We start from the raw sequence: 18,460 nt of genomic DNA on the forward strand, positions 1-18,460 counted from the left end.
GAGCTTCATCCGCCCATCTCTACATTAAAGGAAGGCAACTATTTTAATATTGATGATTTTAAGGGAGAAAAACACTGAACTTGGACACAGATGAACAGCAATAGTTATATAGGTACACATGTACTTTTGTAATTTTTACAAAACTGTTAACAAATTTTTTACCAGGGATATTAAAACAAGCACTTTTTCTATTCACATTGTGGTAATGCATAATACGTATCATAAGCACAAATAATCCTTAATTGTTTTACTTTTACAGCATTAAAGTGCTCTTTTTGTTGTTGTTGACCAGTCTGTGGTTAGTGGGTAAGTGAGAAGGCCTTTGTAAAGCAAATGGATGCAAATCAGGTACAAATTCTTATCATGGTACAAAGTGAAGTAGTAACTACAAACAAATTTGACACCCTTACCAGAATTGCACCATGCTGGATGGCAATCTAAAAATAAAACTGGAATGTTGCTATTAAATATCCACAAACAAGTGCCATGAAGATGCATAGCCTAGGTACACAACTAGCTATACTCAATATATGAGGACCTTGCCCTGCAAGGTTTTTCAAATATACACAGAGAAGGCTTACAAAATGTTAAGGTCTTGCCTAGTATGTCGGTAAACAGGGATGCTATTCTTAATTCTGATTAAATCCCTGTTATTTAAATATAATACTGTATTTGATCGTTTCTTTGTTTGTCTCTCAACTATTTTGCAATGTGTGTCTATACAAGAATTACAGTATTTCTTATGACTTGATAAAAAAAGTAATGGATGCAATGTCTAATTTCTAATATTACGTGTTGACAGTGATTTCCATTAGTTTTCATTAATACACACTATTAATACCAAATCCCATTAAACAAAATTTAACAATGAAAGGATAAGGGTATACTGAACTAGAGGTCATCACATTATCATAGCCATTAAAAATATACATGATTATGTGTTCCCATAGCTGTGAGTTTTTACCAGATTTACCATTCAATTCTTTACATTTGGTTCAAACAGGAGATACATTTTGAATCTAAATACCCCTTTTCAACCACGTCTAGTCCAAAACATTTACAAGATACAGTATATACAGTTGTACAAGTAAACTTGTCAGAACAATAAATAAGTCAGCTGCGAACTATTTTTTTTGTATTCAAACACACAATTGAAAGTAGCAAGTTGTGAAATGGTGATAAGTCTGTGATATTTGTGTGATTGTAAAATTGCTACATTTTATATTCACTATAAATGTAACTGGATGCAGTAAGGGCAAAATGTGCTAAGTATTATTGCACATGACATCCAATAAACATGCTGTTTTCCAGAAAAAAAATACATTTATTAACATGCACTTAGCAGAGTTCCAAAAAGTCGTCAAGACCATATGTGTCTAGCATTGCCTTGACAATGCTATTACCACAGTGGTATTTGCTATTTACACTTATGAAGTCCGTTTGTGTCATCTCATGTTCAATCTTCTGGGTATAAAAATTGTTCAAGCACTAAATAAGGACTGCACATTAAAGTGCATTAACACACTGGTATGTCCCACAATCAAAATGGATATTGATTCTCTGCAATATCACTAACTGAAATTTGACAGCAACACCTAAAAACACATTTAAAGACCCTATCCATATGCCTTTACTTAAATAGGCTGATGCTGACCATAATATTGGTAAAACAGTCCAAAACATTCTCTTCAGGCTCAATGAACATCACTTTCCATGAACTCCTCCTTGATGGAGTGCTTGCTACGTGACAGCTTGCAGTCGGGCATGTCGAATCCAAAGTCAGCCCACTCATCAGTAGCTCCTGTCATCCCTGACGTCCCAACGACACCTGACCTGTTAGGGATGGTGATGGTGTGGCGGACACGAAAGTGCACAGCCTCCATGACGCGCTGACGTTGCAGTTCCCCACTGGCAGCCCCAATGGCTGCCATTGCAGAGGCAGTCATGTTGCTGCTGGAGCGAAGAAGCGGCTGGCCGTGATAGTCATGGTGATGAGTGGAGGCAGGCAGTTGGAGGGGAGCAACTTGTTTCATGTCCTGCAGACCTCGCCAGATGGCAAGGCGGAACTGCTCCGGTATCTTCAGTGCACCTAAATCCTGGTGACAGCACAAAGTTAAACAATGGAGGAGTATAAGAATGTAGAAGAAAACTATGATCAAAGTAGGAAAAGGACATGAGTGCATGTGCATCCTCATGTGTTTGCTTATAGAGACAAAAAAAATGAGGCCTGCTCTTTAAAACATTGCTCTACATCATCATTAGTGGTCAAAAACTCCACAGGGTACCTTTAGTAAGTCAAGGCAAAGGCTTTTCAAAAACCTTTCTCTGGGACATTTCTACTTTTTTTTAATTTTTTTTTTTTATTACTGTTTTAAGTTCACTGTTGTTTGTTCATTCCTTTACTGTTTCCCCCCCCTTTTTCTTTGTTTTCTATGAAGCCCTTTAAACAGAATTGTTTTGTTATTTTCACTGTGAGATGGTGAGTGCAGGAACGGAGTGGTTACCTCCATGGAGAGAGTCTGGAGATGGTAGACAGACTGGAGGCCTTGCGAAGTGAAGTACTCAATGAAGTTCTGACAGCCCAGACTGGTCAGAAAACTGTCAGGGGAGAAAAGCAGGGCTGCTTAGACTGCCATTAGACCAAAGCTACAAAGCTAAAAGTAGGACTATAATATAACAATCAACTTTATTAAAACTCATTACAAGGGCAGTTGTGCTTGAGTAGAATAAAGAATATCCTAACAGCATTCATATTTAGACAGAACTGAATAGAAAAGCACCTCATTCTGTTATGTTACGTCACTGATCAAGCTATTATTAGTTTAGTTCAAAACTGAGTGAAAGAAGTAGGGCACAGATCTAGCCTCAAGTTTACAGAATCTATACATCTTGATAGATGCAGTGGAAGTAAAACCATAAACATGCATTTATATTAATGATTCATAAGGCCATTCTTGCTTTGATGAAGAACCTTTATTATAAATACACGAAACGTTAACGTTTTGGCAACATACAGTGTAATCGGAAAAAGAAGCTAACTGTGCATTTTAACTGTACAATAAACAACAATCTAGAAACCGAAAAGGTGGACAAAGTCTGTTGTATCAAAAATGTTAGAATTGCAAAAGCAAAATCTTAGTATTAAAACGACTACATTGACACATTATCTTAGAAAAAACATGGAAAAAAACTGTTTTAAATTAAACAACAACTAAACAGTGGAAATTTCTTTTGAAGAAAATTTGCTGTAGTGCATTGCAAAGGATGGCTGTATACACAGTGACAGTGTGAATGATTTTAGATCTAAGTGTATGACACACAGTTTGGGCTTTTGGGTGGCTTAACAAATCCTCTGGCAGACATAGTGGAGGTCTACAACTCTTGAGCAGCTTGGCTGTATGAGCTGAGTAAATAGACATGATTAATGTGCTGTTTTTGAATGGGAGCTCGTCAACATCTGATTAGGAGCTAGCTTAGGCAAGAGCACCCATTGTTTTGACATACACTTTTAGCCATATCTCATACTACTGGGGACAGGGCAGTTTTTATATCGAAGTGGCCAAATGTTTGGAACCAAACGTACCAATACACACTTTTACTTAAAACATTACTGAATTAACTTTCTCCAGATTTTGTCCAATTATTTCTAAACATGACTTCCATGCAGCCAATTCTCCAGTGGACCTTCATTATAGCACCAGCCATGGTTGCGAGGAGATTTGTGATGTATTGCAAGCCTTTACAAAGTAGCCATAATCAAATCAAACTGACTGCATAACACAGTTCCATCTAGATCTAGCACATTTTGCTGCAAATTAGGAACTTTTCCAAAAACCTGTTTGGCCAAATTTGTACGAACATAGCCAAACAAACTTGCTTAACCCAACAGGTGCATCTGATTGTCTGCTGGCCCTTTACAGGAGGATAAACAAGGAGTGTCATTGGAGGGTGAGGTACCTGACAAGGCTGGGGTCAGGGTTATACGGAGGGGGCGGACTGCAGTGGGAGGCAGACACTATAGTCTGACTGCTGTGGCCACCATTCATATCACCATTTCCCTGCATGTGGTGGCTGTTGAGCATGTTTGAGCCTGTGAGAAAGGGAGGGTTGTTCAATGAAATAACGAGCAGCAGAATAGCACAAAGAACTGAGAACTGTAATGGCATAAATAGGCTCTCTTGGCATTCATATTTTTCGATCAAACTTTATAACAAATTTGTTTGAAACGTGAGTTGAGTACATCAGATTTTATTTGAATCACACATATATATACTCACCCATATGAGCTATGGAGGTGGGGGCAGTGTGATGTTGCTGGGGCTGCTGCCCCACCAGCTGGTTGACTGAGGGCACTTTGTTGAGGCCTCCGTGGGCATGAAGCTTGTTCATGTTGGATAGTGGAGAGTAAGAGGAGGGGGATGCTATATGGTTCCTAAAGAAAAGATGAGAACATGGCTGAGGTTAGAGGAATGTGCGTGTCTGTGTGTTAGTGAATGTGAAAACACTTCACAACAGTGTGATGAAGTCAACAAGCCTTTAAATTTGGCTTTTTGTGATTCTATTTGGAGTTTATATCTTTAAAAAAAAATAATTAATTAAGACATCTGTGTGTGTGTGTGTGTGTGTGTGTGTGTGTGTGTGTGTTTTTTATGTAGCTTTTTATGTGCAAGTGTTTAAATCGATCAAATCTTTTCAGACACACCTCTATGTTGCCTACAGCATGTATTTGTACTAGCAGCTGTACGTGTGCTTGTGCATATATTAGTGTTGGAGTGACTTACGGTCTCTGCAGAAGCTGCTGCTGTGTTTGCTGTCTGTAGGAGTCCACCAGTGGCTGCGGCACAAGCTCCACCAGCTCCAAACTGTCTTTAATCTTCATCAGCAGCTCAAAGTTCTCCCGACCACGAACCTAAACACAAACACAACGTATACAATAACACAGGGGATAATGACTGGTGAGTCTTAAAAAACGGTGCATTTGTTTTCAGTGTTGGATACAATGCTATTTGACTCTTTTGTAGTCACAGCATAAATATTTCCACATACTGCCACATGAATGATTTCGACAATTTAAAGGGCCAAAATATCATTAAGTCTAAATCATCTCTATCTTATGTCGATATTACGCTGTTAACACTAAAATGGTAAGTGTGTGAAAGGCACTTACAGGAATATAGTAAATCTCTTCTTCTCCATGCCGCCTCTTCCTCATGTTAATATTTGGACTGGGAATATTTGGCGGACTCTGTTTGAAGTCTGCAGACGAAAGAAACAGAATTATGATGAAAAGGTTGCTAACACATTTCACAATCTTATTCTTTTTGAGGACCAAGTTATCTTGCACCATTTTGGTCAGTGGTTTATTGTTGAATGTAAATCAACAGCCAGACAGGAATATAAGCATCAAAACATATGAAAAGTCACTTAACTATTTAAATGTGTGGTTAACATGAATGTGTCATTCACTTTAATTCAACTCACTGCGCTTATTGGCACTGCCATTTTTGGCCACACTCTCATTCAGGGCCTGTTGTTCCCTGAAGTGGTCCTCGTCTGCTTTGCGGTCTCGGCCAGGACACGCACATATCCGACCTTCAAACGACCTTCTACCCAACACTTGACCACTGCAGAGACGATTAGGGATAGAGAATATAACCATCAAGTGATGTTTATTGAGAAAATGTATGTTCTCTAAAGTTCTAAGTCCAAGTATGTCGTTACTATTTCACTATATCCGTTTTACTTCAGCTTGGTGGATCTGAATATTCTCACACTATACTCTATAGCTACAATAATACTGCTAAAAAATTATCGTGGTAAATGGTACTAAATAATAAATGTAGTAATAGAAGTGCATACAAACTGATGTGTATAATGTAGTGTGTCCTGCCCTTCCCATTGAACTGTGGGTTGGTCTGAGGGGTTTCGTCCTGTATCTTTTGCCGGTATGTAGAAAACATTTGTAAATTCATAAAATCTGAGTACCCAGTACCAGAAAGAATCAAAATACAGCACATGACAAAGAGCTGATCATTTCTTGTTAGATTAAAGAGAAGAACCCGGTTTGAACTGTCTATGAATTGTGAATTGTTGACTTACTCCCTGGTTTCCAAAGTGATGATGATGAGGATAGGTCTCCTGTTCATGCCGCCCACACAGCTGCTGTTGCACATGAAGTTATACAGGATGGTGGTAAACTCAGTCCCCACCTGAAACACAAAAGAGTGAATCCCACCAATAAGTGGATGTTTTGTTGGTCTACTTGTTGGTTTAGTCTCTGACACTTATCAAGAAATTGATGTGGTTCATATGGTTCCAATCTGCACATCTGCACACAAGCCAAACCTCCCGTTTCCCAGTAAATATGGCAATCCACCACCAGAGGGCAGTGTTGTTGTGCACTTTGATGTGAGACAAACAATCTTACTTTTCATTAATTTCCTCAGGTGCAATCACAGACATGATGATTTCTCACTCTTGTGCTTGTTAAGACATGCCCAGCATCTTTATTTATAGACAAAATTGACTTATTCTTTGGTATAAGCTCGACGAGATCCATTGTGTGTCTTGAACAACATTTGGGCTGAATGTACAAAATACAAATCTACATCTCACAACCACATTTCATTTTTCAAGGCTTTCTCTATGTGTGCTATTATTCACTATCAGCCAACCCCCCCTTTTTAACTGGTATAATGGAAACCAACAAGGATTCACCTCATGAGTATACTTCATGAAAATAAATATCCCATAACCCTGTAGACCTTATTTTCTGATGTTTACTAAGGTACCTAATACAAAGCATTGTGTGTCTCTATTATACACAGTAGCTGATGAACCACCAACCTGGGGAGACTCATACGGCAAGAAGACACTCTGCCGGCCAGTGACAGGATCATCCAAGTACTGACAGAGGTTATTCCCCTCCACTCGGATCAAGTGACTTGCCGGGGCTGCTTGACCTATGGAGAGAATGATGGAAGAACGGGTGAGGACACAGTTGGTTGATCTAAGTCAAAGCGTCACACATAGGCTACTAGCCAGTCTTGTTTATTAATTGATAAATGCACAAAATATTGTGATTAATGAATGATGTATCTTATCCTCTTCACAGTCATTGACTTCATAACCCAGAATGTTTCACCCAGCAACAAAATAATCTTATTTGAGGATATTATAAGTATTTTTTGGGGTAAAAGTATAAAATGTCCAAGTGCAGTCAGTTAGGGTCAAAGGGCTTGTTGATCATACCATCATTGAAGTCCCGTCCTAGTTCGTGGTTGGGGCAACGTTTGACCACTTCTGTGACGTGCTCTGCCTTCTTGTAGACGGGCATGGCTCTGATAATGCTGCCATGAGGAGGAGAGGAGGACAGCTTGATTTGGATTGGACAGGTCTTGGCAATCTGACAGTAGAGCTTTTTCAGCAAGGGAGAGTACTGGGTGGGGAAAGAACACACACAAGAAAAGAGAAGCTTGAGTCAGTGGTCTGGGTTGATATATGGCCAGTGGCGCAAAAAGTGGGTATGCACTATATGCGGCGCATATTCTATATGTAACTGCTGTTGTGCGTTTCTAAATCATTTCTGCATTGCCTCAATGTTATTATATAACATTTAAGAGGACTAACAGGCTAGAGTAGGCGCCCTGTCTCATAAGATTCCATCATAGAATGTTGACATAGAAGTCATAGGGGGGAGGGGGAGTGGGGAGGGGGTGGGCGCTGTGAGCGCTGAGTGAGCAGGTACGAGCGTACGAGTAGTAAGTTGCCATCTATGGAAAAAGAGCAAAGCAAAACAGCTAGCTGTTGGGGCTACAAATGGGGGTTTACAGCTAGCTTAGAATATGCAAAACCAAGGTTGCTGAGCTGAAAACTGATAAATATAAGGTAGCATGTACAATAAATGACAAGAATCTGGAAAACATAACTAATGCAATAACTCTGGTTTACCATGGAATCATGCATAGATTTGCTACCAAACTTGGAGGCTTGCAAATATCCATGTTAACAGACTGGCTAGTGTTTGCTAACTTAATGCAAACCAATGTTGCTGATACATACATTTAGATTTTGGTTAAACCCTATGGTACCAATCCCATGCATGACATATCTCAATTTTCTTAAGGTCAAATAACAACTGGTAAATATAAGGTAGCATGCACAATAAATGACAAGAAGAAAAATAAATAAATATGAAAAAATATATAAATATTTAAAATACAAAATGTGAATGTAATTTCAACAGCAGCACAACCTTACTACATAATAGTTGTCTTATCTGATGCCATCACTAGGCTGATTTAAGAATTGAATTTAGGCTGCTATATTTAACAGTGAGTTCATTTCATGTAGGTGTGAGGATGGTAGATCAGGAAAGGCAGGGGAAGGCAACAGGTAGGTCTAACATTAGGTGGAAGTGTAGGGGGAGCCACTTGATACCAACAGATTCATTTCTTAATATTATTGATATGGAAAAACTAATGAAAAATATATTACATAATGTTTGTTGTGACAATATGTCTTAGTGGAGAAGAACACAGGCAAGGAGTGAATGAGACAGACATGAGGTCGGCGATGGCATCAAGTAGAGATGAGACCAGTGATGACATCAGGTAGGAGTTCTATTAGTTAGACCACACTAAAACTAAACCAGTATGGTTTGAAGTTCTGTTGACCAAGCTATTCACTGTGTCCTTTTTGGGGGAAGAAATAGTGCAGACAGAGATGGAAAGCCACTCATCACTCAAATCAACCAGGGGTGATGATTAGGTTGCCAATTGTCACAATTTGGTTGCCAACCATGCAGCCGTTAACGTCGCTGATATACTTTAAAATAAACCTTTATTATTTAAAGCCCTTTATTATTTATTATTAAAGGGGGTGTGCCAAAATTGTCGCTGCATACCCCTCTGACACTGGGTAGTTGCACCACTGTATATGGCGTACAACAATACAATGAAAGAGCTGTCTGCCTCTAATGCTTTGTCCAACAAACTGTGCATGTCCAACTGCAGGAAATGTTTCTTTCTCTTTTAATTTGAACTTCCAATTTACACTTTAGGACATGAACATAAATAAAGAATCAGCCCGATCGAGCAAATCAAATCAATTGATGCCTTCACATTTATATTTTCCAAACAACCTACTGCAAAATAAACTGAAAGACACATAAACTGAGGCTTGTGTCTTTTCTGTTTCATGGGAATGCTCTCAAGAAGTAGCTATGGATTAACCTAAGGAGGGGAAAAAAGGTGGGAGGGTTAATCTCAAAGGCTGTGCTACCACTGACATCATGGCAAAAACAATGTCTCAGGAGGTGGAATTGTTATTTCAAATTGAAATAACACGTGGTTTTGAGCCAAGTCATCTATCAAAAAAGTATTTTGAATAATTTGAAAATAAGAAGGTGGACAAATAAATAGCTAGGTGATAATATATTGATAGAATTGTGGGTTGTGACCACAGGACACTGTAGTTACAGTGTCACTTAAAATTATGACTGGAGAACAAAGTGTGTCATTTGAGAAAAGGGGAGTATAAAAGGAAGAGGAAAGGGAAAATACATGAGGACTGTAAAACAGTCAGCAGTACATTTACGTCTGTGTAGTTAAGGTAATTACTGTGTTATTAGAATGAATAAATGATTATTATCCAGCAGACTTTTGCTACTCAGTTAAAGTGTAAAGTTCAATGGCAATATGCTGTGCTGTGCTAAAGCCAAGTCTTCACTGATTCCTGTTTACGAGCATTTACACACACACACACACACACACACACACACACACACACACACACACACACACACACACACACACACACACACACAAACATGCATATGCTTATGTACTATGTCTGTAACTGTAAGTACAGATGCATCCAAAGACGAGAAGGATGGAGAAGCCTTAACATGCCCCAACACAATCAACAAATCTCAAAAATCCTCCCTGTGGAAATAAAATTGAGACCTTCCAGGGAAAAAAACGGAGAAGACAGTTGTCCTGTGTGGACTTGCTACAATGGGCCTATATACAACAGCGCACCCTATGGCAGAAATACAGTACAGCTCAATGTGCATATGGAATTTGAATAGCATTTTGCCTTGTGGTATTTGATAGGTGAGAAAAGGCAGAGATAAACAAAAAAACGTGTATACAAGTATCATTCATCAATTATCAATCATTTTCAGAAAATACACAACATATGCTAACATGTTATTTTGGAAGCATCAATCTTCTACTATCTTTACCTTTCCTAAAGGGGCACTCCACCAAAAATTCAGTTTACTCATCACAAGGAGGACTACTTAATCTGGTAAAATAGTTATTAAGTCTTCTGTGGCTCTGGAGGGGGCTTTCCAAAGTTAAAAAAATAAGAGACTTGAGACTTTACAGAAAGCCTGTATTACAAACTGGCAGTGTGGACTGGAGTTTGAAAGAAGTAGGCCTTCAGGAGGCAGGAAGAGCCTTGCCATTTCCCAAAATCGTGCTCGAGCACTTTAACCGACCAGTCACATCATGCTTTCCCCTATATTTGTCTTCTCATCATTGACATTTCAAAAAAAAGACTTTTTCTTGCCTTTGATTTCCAAACCTATCTCTTCCCCACTTAAGATCATTCTTGTATATTTATTACAAATTACTTTTTTGACTGGACTCCTGGATTGATGCTTCTCTTTGCCTCTCTTACCTTACCGCTACTTGTAATGTCCAGGATTCAAGAGATTTAAGATTTTTCAATTGCATAGAGATCAGTTAAATTCTTCAAATTTAAATCTTTAAATGTCCCACTGATGACCCAGACTCTGATTTGACTCTCCCAGACACCAGACAGCCACACACACACACACACACACACACACACACACACACACAAACACACACGCCGCCCTTAGCCATGAGCCCTTCCAATGGAAATACCTGTGCAACATTACAGTACCTGTTCCCTCCTAGCTTCACCTGACAAGTCTCAACAGCCCGTCCATACCATGAATAAATAATTTGTCTGAGATGCAAAAGCCAGACAGACTTCTTTAGTTACAGACTGAGGGACTTTCACATGTCAAAAACTGATGACCAATGGGTTGCTTTCCAGCATTCTCACAACAGAAAGAATAATAACTCCTTTAGCATTTGAAAAGAGTAACATAGAAAATGAGGTTGAATGTTTTAGAAGGCATCTAATCATTCTGACAGGAGGTAAATCATGATTTGAAATTCCACCTCCACTCTAAAATCCTCTTGGCCCAAAATTACTGTGAAAGGGACCATTGCAAAAAAAGTTCTTTATCCACACAAAAAAGAGTTGTTTTGATAAGTTGTGGGATCAGTGGGGAATAGCATTTGGTGATATCGTTTTTGAACATCGTAGAGTTCATGAAAAAATAAATTACTTTACAGATGCCATGGGAGACGTCTCAACTCGTCCACCACACAGACCAGTGTGCACATGCACCAACAACACATAGGCATGCACACACATACACATACACACACACTAATCTGTAAATCCAGCTCCAGGTGTCATTGTCATGTGAAGTGCAGCATGAGTAAAAATACATTATCTAATGTGTAAGTTCTGGTACGGACAAGAGATGTTGAGTGATGGATAAACTGGGCTTCGTTTCAGGACATAGAGAAGGATGAAGGGATAGAGAGGAAGGAGAAATAGATGGAGAGAGAGAACAAACACGAATAAAGGCTAAAGAGATTATTTACTTTGTCAAAATCTTCAAGGTGAGTGAGTAGAAGAAATTCGGAAAGGGAGGGGAAAAAAAGATTGGAATACATGACGATGGCCAGCTGTCTAAATTTGCACCAATTTTCATCCATCCATCTTCATCTGCTTATCCGGTATCGGGTCGCAGGGGTAGCAGCTCCAGCAGGGGACCCCAAACTTTCCTTTCCCGAGCCACATTAACCAGCTCCGACTGGGGGATCCCGAGGCGTTCCCAGGCCAGGTTGGAGATATAATCCCTCTACCTAGTCCTGGGTCTTCCCCGAGGCCTCCTCCCAGCCGGACGTGCCTGGAACACCTCCCTAGGGAGGCGCCCAGGGGGCATCCTTACCAGATGCCCGAACCACCTCAACTGGCTCCTCACGGATGACTGAGCTTCTCACCCTATCTCTAAGGGAGATTTTCAATTAAATGTTTTATTTTATTTTATGGAATATCAGGTAAACCACACTGAACAGACTATGTCCTGTAAAAACAAGCTTTCCAAAGAACTACTGTATTAAGCTTTATGGATCCATCCATCCATCCATCCGTCCGTCCGTCCATCTATCCATCCGTCCGTCCGTCGTCCGTCCGTCCATCCATCCATTCATCCATCCATCCATCCATCCATCCATCCATCCATCCATCCATCCATCCATCCATCCATCCATCCATCCATCCATCCATCCATCCATCCATCCATCCATCCATCCATCCATCCATCCATCCATCCATCCATGCGGTGGACCAGTAGAGGCAGGTCCTGACAGGCTCCTAAAGACAAGGTGATAATTGCCAGACCGTCACAAGCAACAGCTTGCCCGCTGCAAATTCGCTTAACTGTCCAAATATTGAATACATTGACACATATAAACACACACACACACACACACACACACACACACACACACACACACACACACACACACACACACACACACACACACACAGCAAACATACATTATGCATGCCGTACACATCTACACAGCATAAGCTGGATTTCTATATGTCTGTAACTATATTGGATTCCAATCAATATAGAAAATTAGAGATTCTCCCACACTTTCGTCACGGTAATTGCTATTAAATTACTTTTTATCTCTATGAGACTTTTGAAGTAAATAAGGAAAGATAAAATGAGACTGCTATTATTTAAACTTGGTTCTCTGTAGTTAAAGATCTAACCCTGAAATAATTGATGAGTCATGCAAACCTAACAGTTTTGCCTCATAGCAATAAATTAGAAATTTCACTGGCAAGTTTTTTTTTTTTTTGTGTTCATATTGGTCAAAGATGCATTTACAACACTGGCACAGTTCATGAAGATTGTAAAAGTCTTCTAGACAGGATGGCATACATGCAGTGTTACAATGTGTTAAGGGACACACAGAAGAATAGACCAAATAATTAACATTATTGATGGCATCCCACAGTCCAGAACATTTCCTGACCAATGTTGATACTGGACAATGTACACAGTCGAACAGGAATTATATCAATCCTGGAGGATGTTTTCTTTAAGAACTCCTTCATCTACAGGGTAACTTTAAAAATCCATTGCATTTGTAGTACAAATCGATCTGAATCACACAAACTCAAACAATTATGAACTACATTTGTGAAACATATTTGAGCACCGTAAAGTATGTGAAAAATCTTCCTTAGTGTGTTTTCCCAGATCGGATGCTTAGAAGGCCAATGGTGATGTGGACGCAGATGATGCATTGGGAAAGGAAGGGAAAGACGCTCTATGCAGGGCGTGTTGGGACCTGTGTCCTAACTGAGAGAGGCTAATAGCTGGGAAAAACAGATTCTGACAAGCCGCCTTGCAGTGCATGCTCGAGCCCGCACTCACAGCATCACACCCCCTCCCACTCCTGACACATACTGTACACACACACACACACACACACACACACACACACACACACACACACACACACACACACACACACACACAACTTGAAGTCTGAGTATACGGAAAGAGGTCTTATTATTTGACAAGGCTGAGGTGTTAGATCTCATTTCCAGCCATGGTGACGCTTGCCTGCGTCGTAGCCAAGGAATCATCTTCAAGAGGCAAGAAAGCAGCAGAGTTTCAGAGCTATTATCAATAATGCACAGTGTCTTGATGAGACAGGAGGGGGCCTGGAGAATTACCAGACTAGCTTAACATGGGCTTGAATAGACTTACTGTATGTGGAAACATTATGATAGATGAGGGAAAAAAGGATTGTTCCAATCACTTCTCCTGGTTTCTTTTCTCCTTTCTAATGGTTATATGCAACCAAAAACCTCCCGTCAATCATTCAGTTGACAAAAGGAGGGGATTTAACAAGAAATGCAATAGGCAGCTGCATTTCTCATAATGTTCCAAAGCACCGCATGCCACCTGCTCTTAGTGGTAGACAGAGAGGTGGGGATGAGTGTGGCAAGGTAACTGATTATAGTCAATGTGCCCCTATGGCATTCGGCATTCCCACTGCCTGAGGCCACAAGAAATCAGCAAGAAACCCGGAGACTGTTAACATTTAAACAAGGTGACTCAGTCTGGGCCACATAGCCATCTTTTTGTTAAGCATGTTCAAACATGGGCCTTGCACTGACTTTTGCAAACACACCCACATGTGCATGCACATTAGACACACACAAATCCCCATGCACCCCTTGTGTCTTTTTTGGGAAATCCCCTCCCATTAGCAGTAACGTATTCATTCCGAGAGGCTTGAGCGTAATCTCTTCTTTTCAAAATATACACTTCTAAAACGACTCGCCAACATGATGTGAGCCTTAAACTATATACTGTAGATGTATACTTGTTTTTTTCTTCTTCTGTGAATCATGGATGAACTCCTGCATGCTTTAATTTTTAAAGGAAACAATTACAAATGTACTGTTTTACTACAGGTATATGTAACATCTGTAAGGCGATCAATGGTATCATATCGTACAGGATCAGACATGATCATACTGCATCATTTCACACATTAAAACTCTTTGGTATAATAACACTTAAATATATCTGATACTTTGCCAATCTTATAATCAGGTGTGCAAGATAAAAACAAAGCATTACAGTAAACTTCATAAAAGCTATGCGCAATAACCCAGTCTCTCTCTCATTCTAATCCCTCCTGTTTAATGGCAGCAGAGGAACCTGAATAATCACAGGCTTCCTCACAATCCTTTTTCTGCTGCGTCATCATCTGTATCTTAAGTCGTGTGCCAGTGAAAAACTCCTGCTATGACTTGAATTGTTCAGGCAGGTGACTTCAAAGCCTTCTTCTTCGTTCATAAAACTTGGATCATTTTCAAACTATTATCCGTGCAAACCAAAGTCGACAGGACAAGTTTATTTCATTGAAAAGGGGTAAATGGGACTTCAGGATGGAGTAGCGAGTAAAGAAACTGAACTGTTGGCAGGCTCCCTTCATTTCAAAGTAAAAAAAATAGGGCATTATCAGGCTTTGATTTGATGTATTTCCTTAATCAAGTTATTAAGAATATTCCAAACTGTAAACCAATGGGATGTCAGGGAGAGTAAGGCAGGTTTAATTTAAAGGGCAGAGTAGTTTAACCAAACATGTTGGAACAGGTTTCTGACATATTTCTGGGTTTCATTTCTTTGCAGTAATTTCTCAGGTAAAACAAGCTAATAATTCTTGGTTTCTGTCGATGTAGTTTGGCCGTGAGAAAGACCTGAGTCAGAGAATGGAAGTGAGGGAAAGGAGATGATAGACATATTTCAGGAAAGGGGAAGGACGAAACTTTAGGCGCCAGAGGTGACAGCCATGAGTGTGTGTTAAAACCGGAGGAAGAAAGAGACAGAGAAAGAAAAGCAGCAGGTCAAAGACCACCGCTCTAATGTCCAGAGGGAGATCCTCTTACATCAATGAAGGCTCAGTAAAGGAGCCCACCACGCATGGTTACTCTCAGCACACACAGCCTCGGAGGAGCCCCTCAGTCGATCACAAAGACATTCACAGGCCTGAACGCTCACAGACACATGAAGACGCACACACACACACTGAGTGGAGGAAGTGCAGTTTGTTTCTTGGTCCTCTTGTTTCAGGGAGGTCAGACAGTCGGTGTGACAGTCGGCAGTGACACCTCTCTAGCGGGAGAATTCTCATCGGGTCATGACAAATTACACAGCTCCTATTTCACCTCTCACCACCATCACATCACAAGGTAGTTATGTGGTTTGGTGATGTCTTGCCCTAATTTCTGAATTTTTAATGTTTATTCTTGTACCCCATAAAATGTATCCTCTCAGTAGTAGTGATGCTACTGCTACTACCATGTATTGGTGGCAAGAGCAGTAGCATAAAAAAAAATCATATTTTACATTTATGTTTTATTAAATTAGCAATACAATCTAGATGTATAATATTGTCCCTGTTGCAAAACTATAAAATAATATTGTTTTCAACATGTGGAAGCCCTGTAAGTAAGAAGCATGTCCCAAAAGTTCAAAACAAATGATGCAAAAGATGTTGACTTTCAGCAACTCATACAAAAATCACCATGGAATAACCACAGAATCATATAGGGAATAAAACTGACATACATACTACATACTATTTAGCCTTTCCAAATATTTGTATTATTATTGTAATAATACATAATTTTTTACAATGTAATATTACTGCATTGATCTTATATAGTGTAGCAATAAGTGATGCCACAATTCCTAGACTTACATTACACTCATTGTACATAAACTCATATAAAAGACATTGAGTGACACTGTAGAGGAAACTGTTATTAACTTCTCAAATTAATACTGAACCTTGTGCTTTATGATAAATTGTCTATTGATACATTTTTCTTACAAACATTGTTTTCTTATAATAGATTAAGTGCTTGAATTGTCTAAAAGACAAACAAACACATACAGGACAAAAACGTTCTCGACCATGTATGAAACTTTCCCTGTTGCATTCATCACATTAGATTGGACTGCTAGAGGTGATTAGAAGACATGATGAATCACTGAATGACTACTTTCTCTTGCACGTGACACGCCTGCACATGGTGCTGGCTTGAGTGAGTGTGTGTGGAATAATGTATTTGTGTGGATGTTTATGTATGTGCACAATAGTTACTCAGTAAGACAGAAAGAAAGGAAAAGACGGAGAGCCGCACGCACACACACACACACACACACACACACACACACACACACACACACACACACTGCATGCCAAAGCCAAGAAAGTATGTGTACTCACTGTCCATGTGGCAGACTTGGCAGTGCTAGACTGCTGGAAGGACACCTGGAAGTTGTGCAGTCCAGGGTAGTCGGTGTTGGAGGGGATGGCCGGGGCAGGCGACAGGCCCTCAAAGGTGGAGTTGGGCTGGGAATAGGGTGAGGGGGTGGGCACGGCCGACGAGGAGGCGTTCTCGGAGCTGTAGGGGCTGGCGGACGTCGCGCGGCTCCCCAAGCTCTCCATGCTGCTGCTCAGCAAGTTGTATTGGGACTGGGAAGAAAAGAAGAGGGAAGAGATGAGGGAGGCGAAGTGGGAGGGAGGGAGGAGAGAAGGAGGGAGGTCACAGGTATACGAGGTGCCGGAGAGACAGGGGCTTGGAAGCTTAAAGGGAGGTCGGATTACAGGGAGTAGTGTGAGTGTGACGCTGCATGTGTGTGGGACGGGTGCATGTGTAACTGCCTAGGTAGGTGTCCAAGATCAACGCTGAGCACTTTTTGTGTGATTTATACATGAAAAATAACAAAAATAAAGATTTGGTGACAAAATCAAGACGATTGCAGAGACACAAACTGATGTGCTTGTGTGAGTGTAAGTGAGTGGCGGTTGCAGTGAGGTCCTCCCAGTAGCCTCCTTGGGGCTATATGAGACAAGTTGTAAAACACAAGTTTAATCTGCCTAATTGCCTGCCATTGTCCTCTTGTTCTCTCCGCTGTGTTTTGAAAGAGGGAAGATTTGTTGAACTGACGTGGGTATGCTGACACACTTATTAAAATTAACGCACTCTGTGAGGCCCATATGCAGTATAGTTGAACACAAACTTAGATGCTACCGTAGAGGGAAAACTGCTTTGGGGCTGCTGTAATTACTATTTTTTGGATCATCCATGTTCATTTGTTGATTCCCTGTTACACTACTTGAACAAAAACACAGAAAAGTCAAAGAGCACAAACAGCCAACTACAGCACTGAGTCTTCCTGCCCATACTCATCACTATCAGACTTTCTTTGAACAACACTGATCTATTATCCAACCAGTTGATTCAGAGTCAACAAACCAACATACACGTAAAAATATGAGAACACAAACCACCTAAATCATTGATTTAAAAAAATTACCCCAAGATTTATCCCTGCTGCCTGTACTTACATACGTGTGTTAAGTAGATGACACTGATGGCATGCCCACACTGCAATAGCTACTCATACACGCAAAATTCCCCTATGAGCAGAAGAAAACAAATAATTTTTTACCTTCTTTTTCACGTAGTACATCTTCTAGTGCTTTAGTCTCATTTGTCAACTCTTCAGTCAGAAACATCCAAACACAGCAAAGCAAAGAGAGTGAAGCAGGACCATAGCCTAACCTGAGAGATCAAGTGTCGTGTGCATCAGTGGACACACCACACAAACACACACACACACACACACACACACACACACACACACACACACACACACACACATTCGCATGTACAGCCAGGACAGGGAGAAAGGTGAGGACTGGTGTGGAGAGAGAGAAATGATAGACTGAGA

At 40.2% G+C, this 18,460-nt stretch overlaps 1 protein-coding gene across 1 annotated transcript; it reads right to left on the reverse strand.

Annotated features, from left to right (window-relative positions):
• Positions 1-4: 4 nt before the first annotated feature.
• On the reverse strand, positions 5-18,460 carry tp73 (tumor protein p73). Its single transcript, XM_078254671.1, has 12 exons — positions 18,179-18,460; positions 16,950-17,198; positions 7,252-7,438; positions 6,847-6,962; positions 6,100-6,209; positions 5,482-5,624; positions 5,168-5,256; positions 4,782-4,909; positions 4,278-4,432; positions 3,958-4,090; positions 2,505-2,598; positions 5-2,096 (listed from the first exon to the last, which is right to left on the reverse strand). Exons 1-12 carry the CDS (start codon positions 18,197-18,199, stop codon positions 1,695-1,697), a joined length of 1,827 nt encoding a protein of 608 aa, XP_078110797.1. The 5' UTR covers positions 18,200-18,460; the 3' UTR covers positions 5-1,694.

Source organism: Sander vitreus, chromosome 7, assembly GCF_031162955.1.
Source record: "Sander vitreus isolate 19-12246 chromosome 7, sanVit1, whole genome shotgun sequence".
NCBI lineage: Eukaryota > Metazoa > Chordata > Actinopteri > Perciformes > Percidae > Sander > Sander vitreus.

Bases quoted from the DNA above. Each gene is read 5' to 3' on its own strand.
- tp73 (XM_078254671.1), bottom strand. From the start codon at position 18,199: ATGTACTACGTGAAAAAGAAG. The intron at 7,439-16,949 runs GTGAGTACACAT...TTCCCCACCCAG, and splicing joins CCAAGTCTGCCACATGGACA to TACTCTCCCTTGCTGAAAAA. The intron at 5,257-5,481 runs GTGAGTTGAATT...TTTCGTCTGCAG, and splicing joins TGGCAGTGCCAATAAGCGCA to ACTTCAAACAGAGTCCGCCA.